This window comes from Triturus cristatus, chromosome 4_2 (genome assembly GCF_964204655.1).
Source record: "Triturus cristatus chromosome 4_2, aTriCri1.1, whole genome shotgun sequence".
Taxonomy (NCBI): domain Eukaryota; kingdom Metazoa; phylum Chordata; class Amphibia; order Caudata; family Salamandridae; genus Triturus; species Triturus cristatus.
The window spans coordinates 247898007-247911885 of NC_140586.1; the positions used below are offsets into that span (position 1 = coordinate 247898007).

Genomic DNA, 13879 nt, shown 5'->3' on the forward strand with positions numbered 1-13879 from the left:
GCCAGCTGCCTTGTGTGCGACCTGCAGCCACGGGCCAACAAGAGAAGGGCACTCTTCTGATCGGGGCAGAATTCCTCCCTGGTAGGACACCCTTCTTGCTGCCAATGGTACAGCTCAGGCACCACTCCCAGTTCGGCCACTTGCTTCCCTGTAATTTCCAGGGCATCTCATTCAGGTTCTGCCTCCTGCTAGACCGTGGGAACTTCTGGGGCTTTTTTCCCATGCCCCCTGCTCCTCCTCTTTCTGGCAGGGACCTGGGCAACTCTTTCAGGCTCTAGGTTCTTCTGATCACCCTTCCTAGCTGCCAATGTTCGAGTGCTCACACACGCCCACCCTTGCAACCCTAACATCTTCAAGTGTGATAGGCGTTACACCTCACCCTAAGAGGAATCCTCCAGGTCATTTCCCAGTAGACAAGCAACAGGCATGGTTGGGTTCACAGCGACCCTCAAGGAACCTGAGACCCTCACCCATTCAAAGGGAACATGTGCCACCTTGTACTGGCACTCAGAGTTGTCCACTGCAACTACTTGGTGGAACACATTAGGGAATACCTGCTCTTCAGACACCAGGTGACACCTTACCATAGTCATTCTGGCTCCAGTGTCTCTCAGATCCTCCACCCTCTGTCAATTGATGGTCACCCACTGCCTATATTTCTTATGGTTTCAGGTACAAGGGTCCTCTGGACCATTTCACTCTCCCCTAGTGAGACAAGGGTTATCTCAGCTGGCTCCCAACCTTCACCTGGAACCAACTCCATCCCAACCGCTACACTGACTGCCCCGTGACTACGCACCAGTGGTCGCCACTGTCAACTTGGTACACTTGGAACTCCCCCTGAATGTGACCCTCCTGACCACATGCATAACACTTGCGGGGAACCCCCTCTGTAGGTTTCCCTGAAGAGATCCATGGCTTTTTCTCATTGGGGAATGGGAATCTTTACCTTGGGAAAAAGATTGGGGCCCTTTAGAGAATTTCCTCTGTTTACCCTTGTCCCCCCACTCTTCTGCTGGCGACCCTGCCCATCCTTTGCGGAGTCGCCCACATACCCCATATGGACCCTGGTACTCGTCCAGTGGTTCACCTCCTGAGCAAATATCCTAGGGCCAGGTAGCTGGCTATCAATCAGATGGTGGTGCAGCTCTGGCAAACACAGACTATACACGCGCTTCCAAGCAACCAAATTGTAAAACCCTTGATAGTGAGTTACCTGGCTGCCCTTTATCCAACCATCCAATGCTCTGCAAAAATTATAAACACATTCCAACCAAGTATGAGAATCAGTTTTCTTAAAAGATCTAAATGTTTCCTTATACTGCTCTGGGGTGAGACCATATTGGGCAATCAAGACATCCTTCATTTTGGTGTAGATGAGAGCTGTATTTGTCCTTAGGGCTGTCAATGTGTCTCTCCCCTCTACCTCAAAGTGTTTCCACAGACCCCCTTCCCCACTGGGTGTTAGGGACCACATTCATGTGGAATGATGCCTCATAAGCCAAAAACAAAGCATGTATGTCATCCCCCTTCCTGTACTCTTGCCCAGGTCCTTTGGAATGTGCACCTTCTACCCAGATTGCACTGGCTGCACACTGCCACCATTTGAACTGGACAATGTCTACTTGGCCTTGATGTCTAGCTCCTTTAAACTCAATTCAGGGGCTTAAAGCAATTTGTTTCCTCCAGAGCACGGGTACTCTGTTCCAGGGCAATGGCATTCTGCTTATCTTGTTGCTTTTACTCCCACTCAAACTTTTCACTTTCCATCCTGATGTTATCCAGCTCAAGCTAATTGTCCCTGACCCTCTGTCTTTCCTCCAGCTCTTCTGGGGATACACCCCAAGATGACACATTGCTGCCACCCTCAAAAGAGGCTCCAACAGGCAGATCCTTAGCTCCAAAATCCCCTTACTGGCTCTGCACCTCCAGATCCATATTCCCATTCTCAACCTTCCCAGCTTCTCTTGTTGTCCACCAGACCCTCGGCGCCTTTTGCAGCTCCTCCATCCTAGCAGAGCTTCTAAGGGTGTTGCAGGTGTGAGAAGGTGGGTTGGTATATGCTGTCCACTAATCAAAGTGGGCTCCTTGTACCAGGCCACATGACCCTTATGATGTCTGAGGTCAAACATAACCTTATTGAAAGCTATCCTATTGGTAGCTATGGAGAGCAGCCTTCAGGCTTACTCTTGAAGGAATGTATAGCAGCTTGTTTTACCAGAATATCACCTCCTAAATGATTAAATGAAAGGAGAACCACACAGTGTTTATATAAAAATATGTATTTCTTAATATAAAACTCTCTACTAGTCTCTATGCGAGACTAGGGCACCAAGCGCACAATACTTAATCAATAGAACATTCGTAAATAGCAAAATACACAGTGGGCTCCAGGGGCAAACCGAATCATATACTAAAAAAATTGTATAACAACAACGACTTCAATAGACACAGGGCTTAGAGTACGTGGAATCGCTGGGACCCCAAGGAACCACCCAGAGGAGTGACACAGGGAGCCCAAGGAGGACGGGTGCAGTGAGGAAACACAGACGTGGCTCCGTACAACTCTATAGGAAAGTCGTGTTGGAAATTTACAAGTTAAGGACACTTCTAAGGGGACTTTGAGCAAACCCTTTGGAACTTAGGAGGTTCTAAGGCCAACCCAACAGTGAGCACCAAAGTACCCGTGTTACCTATCCCAGAGGTGCCGGGTGCATAGGGGTCAAGTGGTGTCGGAAACCTTTGTCGTTTTCAATGGAGAGCTGCAACAAAGTCCTGCTGTCAAGATGTCCAGTGGAATCCAAGCTTGGATTCGAGGTGAGAAGAACCTGAAAGCAGAGGGGACAGAGTCTGGGTCACTTCAGGTGACCAAGGGCTCGGTAGTCGAATGCCCACTGATGTTGAGTGCTTCAGGAGTAAAGATGGGTTGATTGACTCTGCAGCCACGCGGACCAGGAGATGTCGAGGACAGCCAAAGTCCAGAGCTGAGCTGTCCCACGAAGGATGTCGAGAGCTGAGGTGTCTATGTCCGGCTGGAGCACCAACAAGCCTTAGCAACTGCAACCTACGCGGTCAGAGGAAACAGGTTACAGTGTGGATCAGCAAGGACCAGGGGACTCTCCAAGCAATGGAAAGTCAGGGCACATCTGGAAGAACCAGGTAAGCCCAAGAATTAGCAAGGTGACCCTCGCCAGGACCCACAGGCCAATGGACCAGGGAGGGGACCTCAAGCAAGTCGGCAAAGCACCAGCCCACAGGACACTCGTGGAGTGGAGGCCGGAAACCTTTGGGCAAATACTGCTCGGGGTCAGGACTACACGGAGTCCAAAGCACAGGCTCAGGAATCATCACTAAGCATATGCAACTGCAAAAGTACACGGTGCACAGGGGTTAGGTTTGCACAGTCCCCATGAGGGATACTGGTCTTAGAATAGCTGAGAGGGCAGATCGACCTCAGGGACCTTCAGGAACCCACCTCCTGTGTTGCTGAAATCTTCGGAGTCCACAGGAGCTCAGGAGAAGCAAACCGGTCAGATGTGTTTGGGTGCCTGCTTTTGCAGGGGAGTAACTCCTTTACTCCAAGGGAGATTCTTCAGTCGTCCAGCATTGTGCAGGCAGTCAAAGTACTTGGTTTCTTCTTAGCAGAATCTTTTCCAGGTAAAATATAAAGTCCTGTAGCCAGGTTACCCCCTTTATACCCATGGGAAGGGGTTGGAAAGATTCTGTGGACCCTCCTAGGGGAGGGGCAGGACAGAGGGGTGGCTAAACCCATGTCCTCTGTCCAGTTTCACACCAGAGCAGGAGCAGATAGCTCCTAGAACTGGTTTGAGCTGGACTATGCACAGGGACACAAAATGTGCCCCCAGTGCAGACTTTATGGGACTCTAAGAGTGCACCCACCCAGCCCCAATACACTAAATCCTGTCTGGGAGGTGGGCACACCTCCCTGTGACAGGATGCTTATTTTCTAGCCTTCCTCTGCGCAAGCTTAGCTCAGCAGCAGAAGAGCAGAATCGTGCCTGTGGCTGGCAGCATCCATTTTGTGCTGCCCAGGTTGAGAAAGCTGGTACCGGGTATACCGGTGATCCACATATGTCCCTTCAGAAGGGTGGAATCATACCTCCTCTGCCAGTTACTGGCGGGGAGGTATGATTTCAAGGTGTTTGACACCAAACACAACATGTTTCTAAGCAGCCGTTTTAAAGTGAGCATTTACCGTGAGGTTATAATGCACTTAAGCATATATGTCTGGCTGCATCACAGACAACCCAGGAGAATGGTCTCCGAAGGCTGTACAGGGGCTCTGCTCATGCAGGGGCACCCTCTCATGCAAAACCGAGTACCCTGCCTTCAGGATTGTTAAGGCCTGCCATAGGGGTGACTGATAGGTATTTAAGTGTAGTGATATAAATAGATATAGTGAACCTATATCTTAAGTAAGTGGTGCACGCACCAGCTTACACAAACTGCTGTAGCAGGCTGGTCGTGTCAATTTGGATGGCCTCTCAGGGATGGCATAATACATGCTTCAGCCCATGCGAGGCCTCTGGGTACCTATGCCCTGGGTACATGGTGTACAATATACTAGGGACTGATAAGGGTACTACAGAATCCGATCTGGAGTGTACCTAAAGTACATGCATATCAATTTACAGGAGAAAGCAGATAGACTGGGGTCCTGGATATCAGGATCCCAGTCAGACTAGGCCAAAAAACAGCGTGACATCAGCAAAAAGTGGCAGCAACCATAAGAAGCAGATACTACTTCCCCCCCCCCTCCGTGCCGCGGGGGTGGAATCCAACGCCCGGGCGCTGGGAGACTGGCTCACGCACTGGTCGCTGCAGGACTTGTGGCGCACACTCCACCCGACGGACCAGCTATATTCTTATTACTCGGCGGTCCATGATCTCCATGTGCGGCTGGATCGGATAGTGGGGCCCCACTCATTACTCCCGCTTATCGTACAGTCGGAATATCTGGGGCGGACGCATTCCGACCATAACCCCCTATGGCTCCGGCTCGACTGGGTGGCGGACCGCTCACCGGTGCCTACCTGGAGACTCCAACCGAGTGCACTGGAGGACCCGGAGTTCCGTTCCTCCCTGGGTACGGCCGTCTTGGCCTTTTTCGACGCCAATGAGGGGACGGCGAGCAGTGCCTTGGTGGAGTGGGACGCCCACAAGGTGGCCATTCGGGGGCACTGCCTGGGGGCCCAGTGGAACATACGGAGGACCCTCTCGGACTCCCTGACGCGCCTTGAAAATGACCTCCTACAATATGAGAGGGAAGGAGAAGGTGGGGGCAGGCACTCACGCAGCCTGGAGGATCTCCGCGGGCGACACGCGGAGCTCCTGGAGCGGCTCCGCTGCCACAATTATGCGGCGCACACCGCCAGAACGCATGCCAGGGCGGACCGGGCGGGCCGCCTGCTGGCCTGGCTCATCCAGCAGGGGGATCGCAGGACCCCGATCGGACCACTCCGGGGGGAGGACGGAGTGATGGTGCACACGCAGCGTGAAATCCATAGGGCCTTCGTAGGCCACTACAAACGCTTGTACGCGGCTCGGGGGACGGGCTCTCGACACCTTCTTGGGGAGTTCCTCACTTCCATTCGCCTCCCTGCGGCCACCAGGGAGCATAACGCGGCACTCGGTGGCCCCCTCTCCCCCGAGGAAATTGGGGAGGCAATCCAATCATTGGCGACGGGCAAAACTCCGGGACCGGACGGATTGCCCGCGGAGTATTACAAGGCCTACCGTGAGACCCTGGTACCGTTGCTGCGCGAGCTTTACAGCAAAGCGTTGGAGGAGGGGTCGCTCCCACCCTCCATGCGTGAGGCGTTCCTGGTCTCCCTGCCGAAGCCGGACCGCGACCCCACGGCCCTGGGCTCCTACCGCCCCTTGGCGATGCTCAACGCCGACTACAAGATACTGGCGAAGGTCCTAGCGGACCGGTTAGCGACGGTGGTCCTGCACCTGGTGCACACTGACCAGAACGGGTTTGTCCCTGCGAGGTCCACGTCGCTCAACCTCAGGCGATACTTTAGGGTGGCTGGTGAGGCAGTGCATAGATGGCCCGGAGCGGGGTGCATCCTCCTAGACTTGGAGAAGGCGTTTGACTGCCTGGAGTGGGGCTATCTGTCCGCGGTGTTGCTGCAGTACGGGCTGGATGGGGACTTCCTCCGGATGGTCGACCTACTCTACCGGAACCCCACGGTCCGTGTTAGGTTGGGCCCCTATGTCTCGGAGGCGGTGCCGGTGGGCCGGGGCACCCGCCAGGGGTGTCCCTTGTCCCCGTTGCTATTCGCCCTGGCGATGGAGCCACTGGCGGAGGCTCTGCGGACGACCCTGGGAGATGGTATACCACTGGGGGACGCGGTTCACCAGGTGTCGCTCTACGCGGATGACCTGCTGGTGTACGTTAGGGATGTCGGTAGTATGCCGGAGCGGCTGGCCCCGTTGCTGCGGTCCTTTGCCACTATCTCGGGGCTCCGCGTGAACGCGGGTAAATCCTGCCTGTACGCTTTTGGCGAGGAGACTGAGGACCCGGGCTACAGCCTGAATGACACGCCGGTGCAGTGGAGGGGCGGCACCTTTCGATACCTGGGGATACACATCTACCGCTGCCCAGTCGACCTGTTTGATGGCAACCTGGGGAGGGCGGTCACGGCGCTTGGGTCGCAAGTGGCCTTTTGGAACACGCTCCCGCTGACGACCACGGGCAGGGTGGCGCTCGCCAAAATGGTCATGCTACCTCGTCTCCTGTACTACTTTGCCAACCTGCCATTGTACGTCCCCCCCGCCTTCTTTGGCAGACTCAACCGGATGCTGCGGGATTTTGTCTGGGGCACCGCCAGGCACAGGTTGGCGCTTGCAAAGCTCTTCCTCCCGACGGACAGGGGAGGTCTGGCGGCGCCCTGCTTTGAGCATTATTACCTGGCGGCCCAGCTGCAATGGATCGCCCGCTGGTTGGCAGACAGGGGCAGGGATGACACAGCCACGGTGGCTGCCCCCTACTCGCTGGAGCGTGTGACCGGGCTTTTCCACCCCCTGGCTGCGGTCCCGCGACCGCTGCCGCTCCTCCTGGCGGTGGCGCACAGGTGCTTCCGGAGGGCCTTATACCTCACGCGTGCGGTGGTGCCATATGCGCCGGCGATACCCCTAGAGGGCTCTCCTGGAGGTGGGGGGGTGCTCGCGCCCCCCGCGCTGACGAGCTGGTGGGCGGCGGACATGCACACGCTGGGGGACCTGTACAGGGACGGTGAGCTGATACCGTACGAAACCTTGGTGTCAGAGGACGGGCTCCCACCCGACGGGTTCCTCACACACCGCTCACTGCTGGCGAGCCTCACCGCCAAATGGGGAAGCATGGCCACAGAGCCTGCCCAACACCTAACCATGCAATACCTGCATGTCATGGGGAGGGGCGGACACCTGGTTCGCTGGTTCGCCGCCTCGTTGCGAGAGCACACGGCGGTTGATCTGGGCCCACTCCGCGGCAAGTGGGAATTGTATCTTGGGAGGCCGCTGACCGACAGGGAGTGGGAGAAAGTCCTCAAGAGCCCAGCGCGTATCCCCCGTAACATGCGGTTCCGTCAAATCCAGCTGTTCATAGTTCACAGGGCCTATCTCACACCCGAGCTGATTAATAGATACTTCCACCGTGCTGACGCGCACTGTCCTCGGTGCCGTGAGCTAGGGGCGGGGCTGCTGCACTTGCTGTGGGGCTGCCCAGAGTTGCACACCTATTGGAGGGCGGTTAGTGGGCAGTTGCGGGGGAGCACAGGACGCAGCATTCCCTTCGACTGGCCCGAGCACGTCTTGCACCAATTTACCAGGCCGCCCAAGGACAAGGTAGCGTCCCGATTCCTGGATTTGGGGCTTGTGGTGGCGAAGCGCCTCATCACCCGGAGATGGAAGGCACACGACCCGCCGCACGTGCGGGCCTGGAGTTTATCGTTCCAGGCATGGGCCAGAGCGGAAGGGACGGCTATCCGTAGGGAGGACACCCTGGGGCGGCGGAGGGAGCCCATGGCGGACCGCTGGAAACAGTTGCTTGTTGAGTTCCGGCGCTCGGAGGGGGAGGGTGCCACAGGCTGCACAGGCGAGGCCAGACAGGATGACACTGGCGCAGGCGGCGGCGTAGTGTAGGCAAACCCGCGGACGGGATAGCATGGCCCCCACTACCGCTGGATCACGGGTGGGGCGCATGGGGACGCGCGGCGACAACTACGCCCACTGGGACTTTGAGGGGTACTCCTGGAGTTCGGGGGGGGGGAGGTCGGGGTGGGAAGGGGGTAGGAGCGCACCAAGCGAATCGTTGTCACCGCTGCCACTGTTATGGGTTCTTCCTTTTGTATTACATGTAACCTTCCCGACTTTATTGACGCCTCAGTTGTGTAGGCGTGATCAGTTGCCCTCGTACGGCTCAATGGCTGGTGGGTGGTGGTGCTGGCCCCCCCTGCATAGAGGACACCGGAATTGTTAAGGGTGGGGTGGCTGGCTCCCGGGGGGGTGGTGGTGGGTGCGCGCGCAGACACCAGGCTGTTCCCCCTCCCCCCCCCCCCCGTCCTGCCAGTCGGCATGTCCTAAAAGTTTGTACAAGCTTATGACTTACTGAATGTAAAACATGATGCCGTACATGGTTCTCCTGTACAAATGTTTAAATTCAAACTCAATAAAAACAGAATTGCAAAAAAAAAATAAGAAGCAGATACTACTTTCCTACAGCAAGGATTCTTCTCTGTAACTGAACTATGCATGGTACCATAGAACATCGGTATTTAGAGACTGCGTCACCATACCACCTCAGTATCTATGAGCGCAACTCCAACTAGCTATAGTGCCTTATTGTCCTCCTCACCTTACCAGAAAAACAAGTGATTTGGCACCCAGTTTACAAATCTCTTGACCCACTCAGGCATCGCAGCAACAGGACACACCCTTTCGCTCTCATACTTATACCCGTCAACAATAAGATAAACAGGAGACATGAAGGAAATTTAGAATATTTATTTAAACCATTGTGCTCTGAAATTCAGTATTTGTGCCACAATTAGAAAACAAATGCATTTTAAAAATACTGTTAGAAGGGTTAATAAACCATCTAACATGAAAAGCCCCGTCATTATATCGGACAGAGTACCCTAACCCCCCTGCCCTGCTACTGAAGCTAAATGATTATATATTAAAGATATCTGGGATTAGTGGGGGACCCCATACCCTAGCAAACACAGATGACCATTCTACATCTCAGCAGACGCAGTGTTCTTGTCTCAGAACTCCCGTCCCATGTGTGTTTTTCTGTCTCCTGTACTCATCTATATGAACAGACATGTGCGCATTATCAAAAGCTGAAATTTTGTGTTATATCTAGGTGCTAGTGCCTGGCCAGAAAGAATGACAAGGGACATTGTTGTTTGACCTTGTCTGTGGTGTTGAGACTAAATCCCAGAAAAAGAACAGAACACGAAAACATATGCAGGTTCTGTGTGAAAGCGCAATGTGGCACAAAGCAAGCATGTTAATGTAGTAACGTGTGCAAAAAGAAAATGAGGCCTATAACGTGCACAGTTAGACTAACATAGAGAAAACTACAATGAGTCATGCAGGAAACGCATAACAAGGAGGCATCCAAAATCTTTGCAAAACTGTTTGAGCTGATCCACTTTGTAAGACTGCAACTTCTCAATCTCAAACACCAATTTTGCAACCTCACTTGCTGGCTCACCAGAGAGAGACATAGTACGTGGATACTTCAAGTGTTATCACAAACATAGGAATAAGCAAAAATCAGCATGTGGTTGCGTAGTGGTCTGCACGCAGTAGTAATGTACACCGATTGCTGTGTGTCAAAGTACAAACACAAGTCATATCCCGCCGCTGACCACCAATGTTAGAATTAATCGCAATATTTCCCTAAGGTTATAACACCTTACTTTGGTATTCATAGGCTATAATGTGCTTACATGCTAATTAAACTGAAAATATTACAGGTACCAGGGCCCGTATTATCTATAGGGTGCACTATCCATGTTTGCGCCACGACGCACCTTAAACAGGTGCACCAGGCACAAACATAAACAACGCATATAATTGCAATGAATGCGCTGCCCTCCAGGGAGCTGCGAACTCAGGGCGGCCATGGCCCAATGCATTCAGTGAAATTCAAAGCAGCTGCTTTAATCGGCCACGCTGTTTTTCACTGTGCAGGTGCCTGCAATTAAAGAGAGAGGGGACAGAGATCCCCCTGCAGGTAGGTTCAGTGAGTAACTGCATATACTTATACAGGGATGTCTTGGGGGTCCATGGGACCCACTTTGTTTTCTCCAGAGGGTGACTCACAAGAGGCACATAGTAAGTGCACCACCTTTTTTGTGGCGCACTGTCAGTGCGCCTCCTAACGTCGTCTTTGCCTATGTGCCTACATCCATAATATGGTGTGATTCCCTCATTTGCATGAGGCCATGTCCCCATGCAAATGAGGGAATTCCCCTTTGAGATAGTGCTGGTGATACATGTGCGTCCGTGTTACAGAAGGGGCCGCATAGTGTCTGCCGCTCCTTCTGGAGGACCTAAGTGCCCTGTGGGTGCACACTCTTCTTGCACCCCCAGTAAGGTTTTCTGATAAAGATAAGACATATCTTTTTTATTACCATTTCATAAAATGTGTTGATGCTTGAGTGGATATGGAAAGACATCATCTCATAAAAGATTAAAAATCTAAACGTCAGTTGCACTTTTTAAACATTTCTCTCCCTTTCACCCTTTTGCTCAGGACGCCGAGTCTGTTTGGGAGAGCAGCTGGCAAGGATGGAGCTTTTTCTCTTCTTCACCACTTTTCTTCAGCAGTTCACTTTCTTCATCCCAAGGGATCAACCGAGACCTAAGGAAGAGAACTTGCCAGGTGGCATAAGAGCTCCCAAACCTTACCAGTTATGTGCTGAAGTGAGATAAAGGAAGATCACCCTACAAGGCAAAACATCTTACCATTAATATATCGAAAACAATAGAGCCACTGGTGCCTCTTTCAGGAAACGATGGCTAGAATTTTACATAGAGCATTCAATTTTAAGGTCCTGTACACTGCGTTTTGTGATGACGGATGGGCTCTGAGGAAATTTTACAAATCTACCGTTAGAGCTCATTCTTTGCTTTTAATTCAGGACAGGTTTCACCATATATTAATATGGTGACTATCCCTCAGTTTATGTTTATATTGACCCATTTTTGCCTAAGTATGGCTCACCATTCAAACTCCTCTCCCACACTTTCAAGGCACTACATAACACTGGCCGAGCATACCTCAAAAAATGGATCTTTTTTCATAAACCTTCCAGACACCTCAATTCCTCCGCTCTTCTACTTGCACACATCTCATGCATATGGAAAACACTAAGCAGTGGCCAAACCTTCTCCTACAGTGCTCATGAAGCGTGGAATGGCCTGCCACTACACATAAGAGTCTCCTCCTCACTTCATGAATTCCACAAGAAACTGAAGACCTGCCTTTTCAAGTAGCCCATCTAGGTCCTAGATCTGGCTCGACTCATACCAGCTCAGTGCCAGGTTACCCTACTGGGTGATAGTGCACTCTATACATCTACATAACATATCATAGCATACCATAACATAACTTACTGGTTGTGTTTTCTAAAGTGGCAGGAGTTCATTAACTTTCCATGATGTCCCTGTAACAACTTCTCCATTTATTGTACCCTCCATTTTGTTGGTTTTTGCAAATATTGTAGAGCCCCTAAAATATGATTTTTAAAACCCCTGCTCAAAAATGCAGTTTTACTCAATGCACACTGGCATTATTGTTTTCACAGCAACTACATGCAGCAAACATCTGTTTTGCGTTAGTTGATTTGTTCAAGACTCTCTCAAGATAAAGTGATCGCTTTTAGTGTAATATGAATTATTGATATATATGCAAACTTAATTTACTTTATAATTTGTTTATGAATTTAAGAACTGTAACTCTGCATCATGGATTGTTGTAACATTGTTATTGAATTTTGCTATATTATACTAATCTGTGATGTGTGTAATATAATAATTTCGATGGTAAAGTACACTGCTTTTGTACCGGAGTCCCATATTTGTGAGAGCATTTTCACACATTTTTTAGTTGGAAAAACCTCCAATCAAAATAAAAGTTTGAAAAATAAATAAAAAATCTTCCTGAATTTGGAGTGACAGTATAGTCTTTTATGTCTTTCTAGTATTGTCCAGTTACAAGTGTATAGATGAAAAGCATTCCATTAACAAATTGTGACAGTGGAATAAATACAAATATGCTAGCATGCTTACGTAATACAGTTGCTGCTGCTTTACTTCCTCTCTTTCTGTTCAGTAAAGATGGCATGCACAATTGCAGTGATGATTCGCTTCACAGAAATAGATGTAAGTCATTCTCACATTCACTGCCAGGTCAGACCCACTAGTGACTGAGGGCCTGCCCTTAATGTGGACATCCGCATTCTATCCATATGAGGCTCTGTGTATGTGAAACAAGCAGGGGCAACGTCAATAGGTCTGTCATACTTAGGAAAAACATCTCTCCTTCATGATGCATCATGTTCACAGACAAAGGAATCAAAACATTTCAGGAAAATAATACATGTTTGTATTTTTGGGATATCAAAATGTAAATTTCATTTTGAGAAAGAAATTGTTTGCATTTTTTCTGAACTGCATACTGAAATCAACATTTTCTTTATTTGAATTTAACCAATTAATCAAAGCTTTATTTCGATAAAAAAATATATCATAAAAGCATACAAACAAACATAAATAATACAAATTTGTCATGGGGAATAAAATAACTAAAATTAAGACAAATAAAATCTGGTCGGGGGAAAAAGAATATCGTTACAAAGGGAGCAATCGTAGAATAAAAGATACATTGCTACACCAAACTTTTTTCCCCTCCGCAGAAACACATGAGAATCTAAAGGACAACCAAGAATAAATAGATTTAAAAATGGACAGTCACAATCTATATAAAAAACATTAAATTGCACTAAGTAACAATGCAGTTATTTACCCCAAGAAGATAAGTTAAGAGATATATCATATCAAAGAACGCAGAGACCTAAATCTAATAACCCATGACCAGCCAAGAAATTTGGCCACACCACATACCAGCAGTGCACTAGTGTCTGACTGTAAAATTCTAAGTGCTACACGATAGTTTGCAGTGCCCAGCTGCCTGCAGACGGGACTCAGCCATCTTGCTCGAGGATTTTTATAAGCTGGGCACTCGAACAAAAGGTGCGCTACAGTTTCAACCTCCCCATTGCAACATGGACAATTTGAAATAGTTTGATGGGGGGGTTTCCATTTACTAGTACACTCACGAGTAGGGAGTGTGCCAAACCTAAACTGGGTATAAAGTGTCCTATCTCTAGGTTTCTGTATAAAATCAAGATAGCACTCCAGCCTTACCACCTGTTTGTGTAGATAGAAATCCCCAGTCAATCTACCTAGGTTGGGAGTGCTATTCTCCTGGTTATCTATCCAAGTCCAATAGGCCTTCTTGAGATCAGCCCCGCTCAAGTGTTTTCCAGACTCCCAAACTTCTCTTAAGCCCATTGAAAGAAAATACTTTTTGACATTGCTCAACCAACCAATCCTATGTGAACCCATCGCGCTCATCACTTCTCTAAGGCCATCAACGTATTTGGATAGCTCCGGGGTGCGCCATAGGCGGGTCCAAAAAAGCAAGGGGCATAATCTAGCAAGATCCCTAAATGAGCGCCTGCCCATATCGCTCATCAGGGGCTTAAGAGGAGTACCCTTTGGGATGGAGACCAAGTCCCTAAGGAATTTGCTTTCAGATCTTGAAATTTCATCGACATTAGCAAAACCCCAG

General features: G+C 50.2%; 1 protein-coding gene across 1 annotated transcript in view; it reads left to right on the top strand.

The window, feature by feature from the left end:
- Positions 1 to 12191, top strand: part of LOC146833564 (cytochrome P450 2D6-like) — a 413996-nt gene extending 401805 nt beyond the window's left edge. The window contains exon 9 of the mRNA XM_085601419.1: positions 10778 to 12191. Within this exon, the coding sequence (XP_085457545.1) occupies positions 10778 to 10956 (179 nt within the window). The 3' untranslated portion in view covers positions 10957 to 12191. The remainder of the gene's footprint in view (positions 1 to 10777) is intronic.
- The last annotated feature ends 1688 nt before the right edge of the window (positions 12192 to 13879 follow it).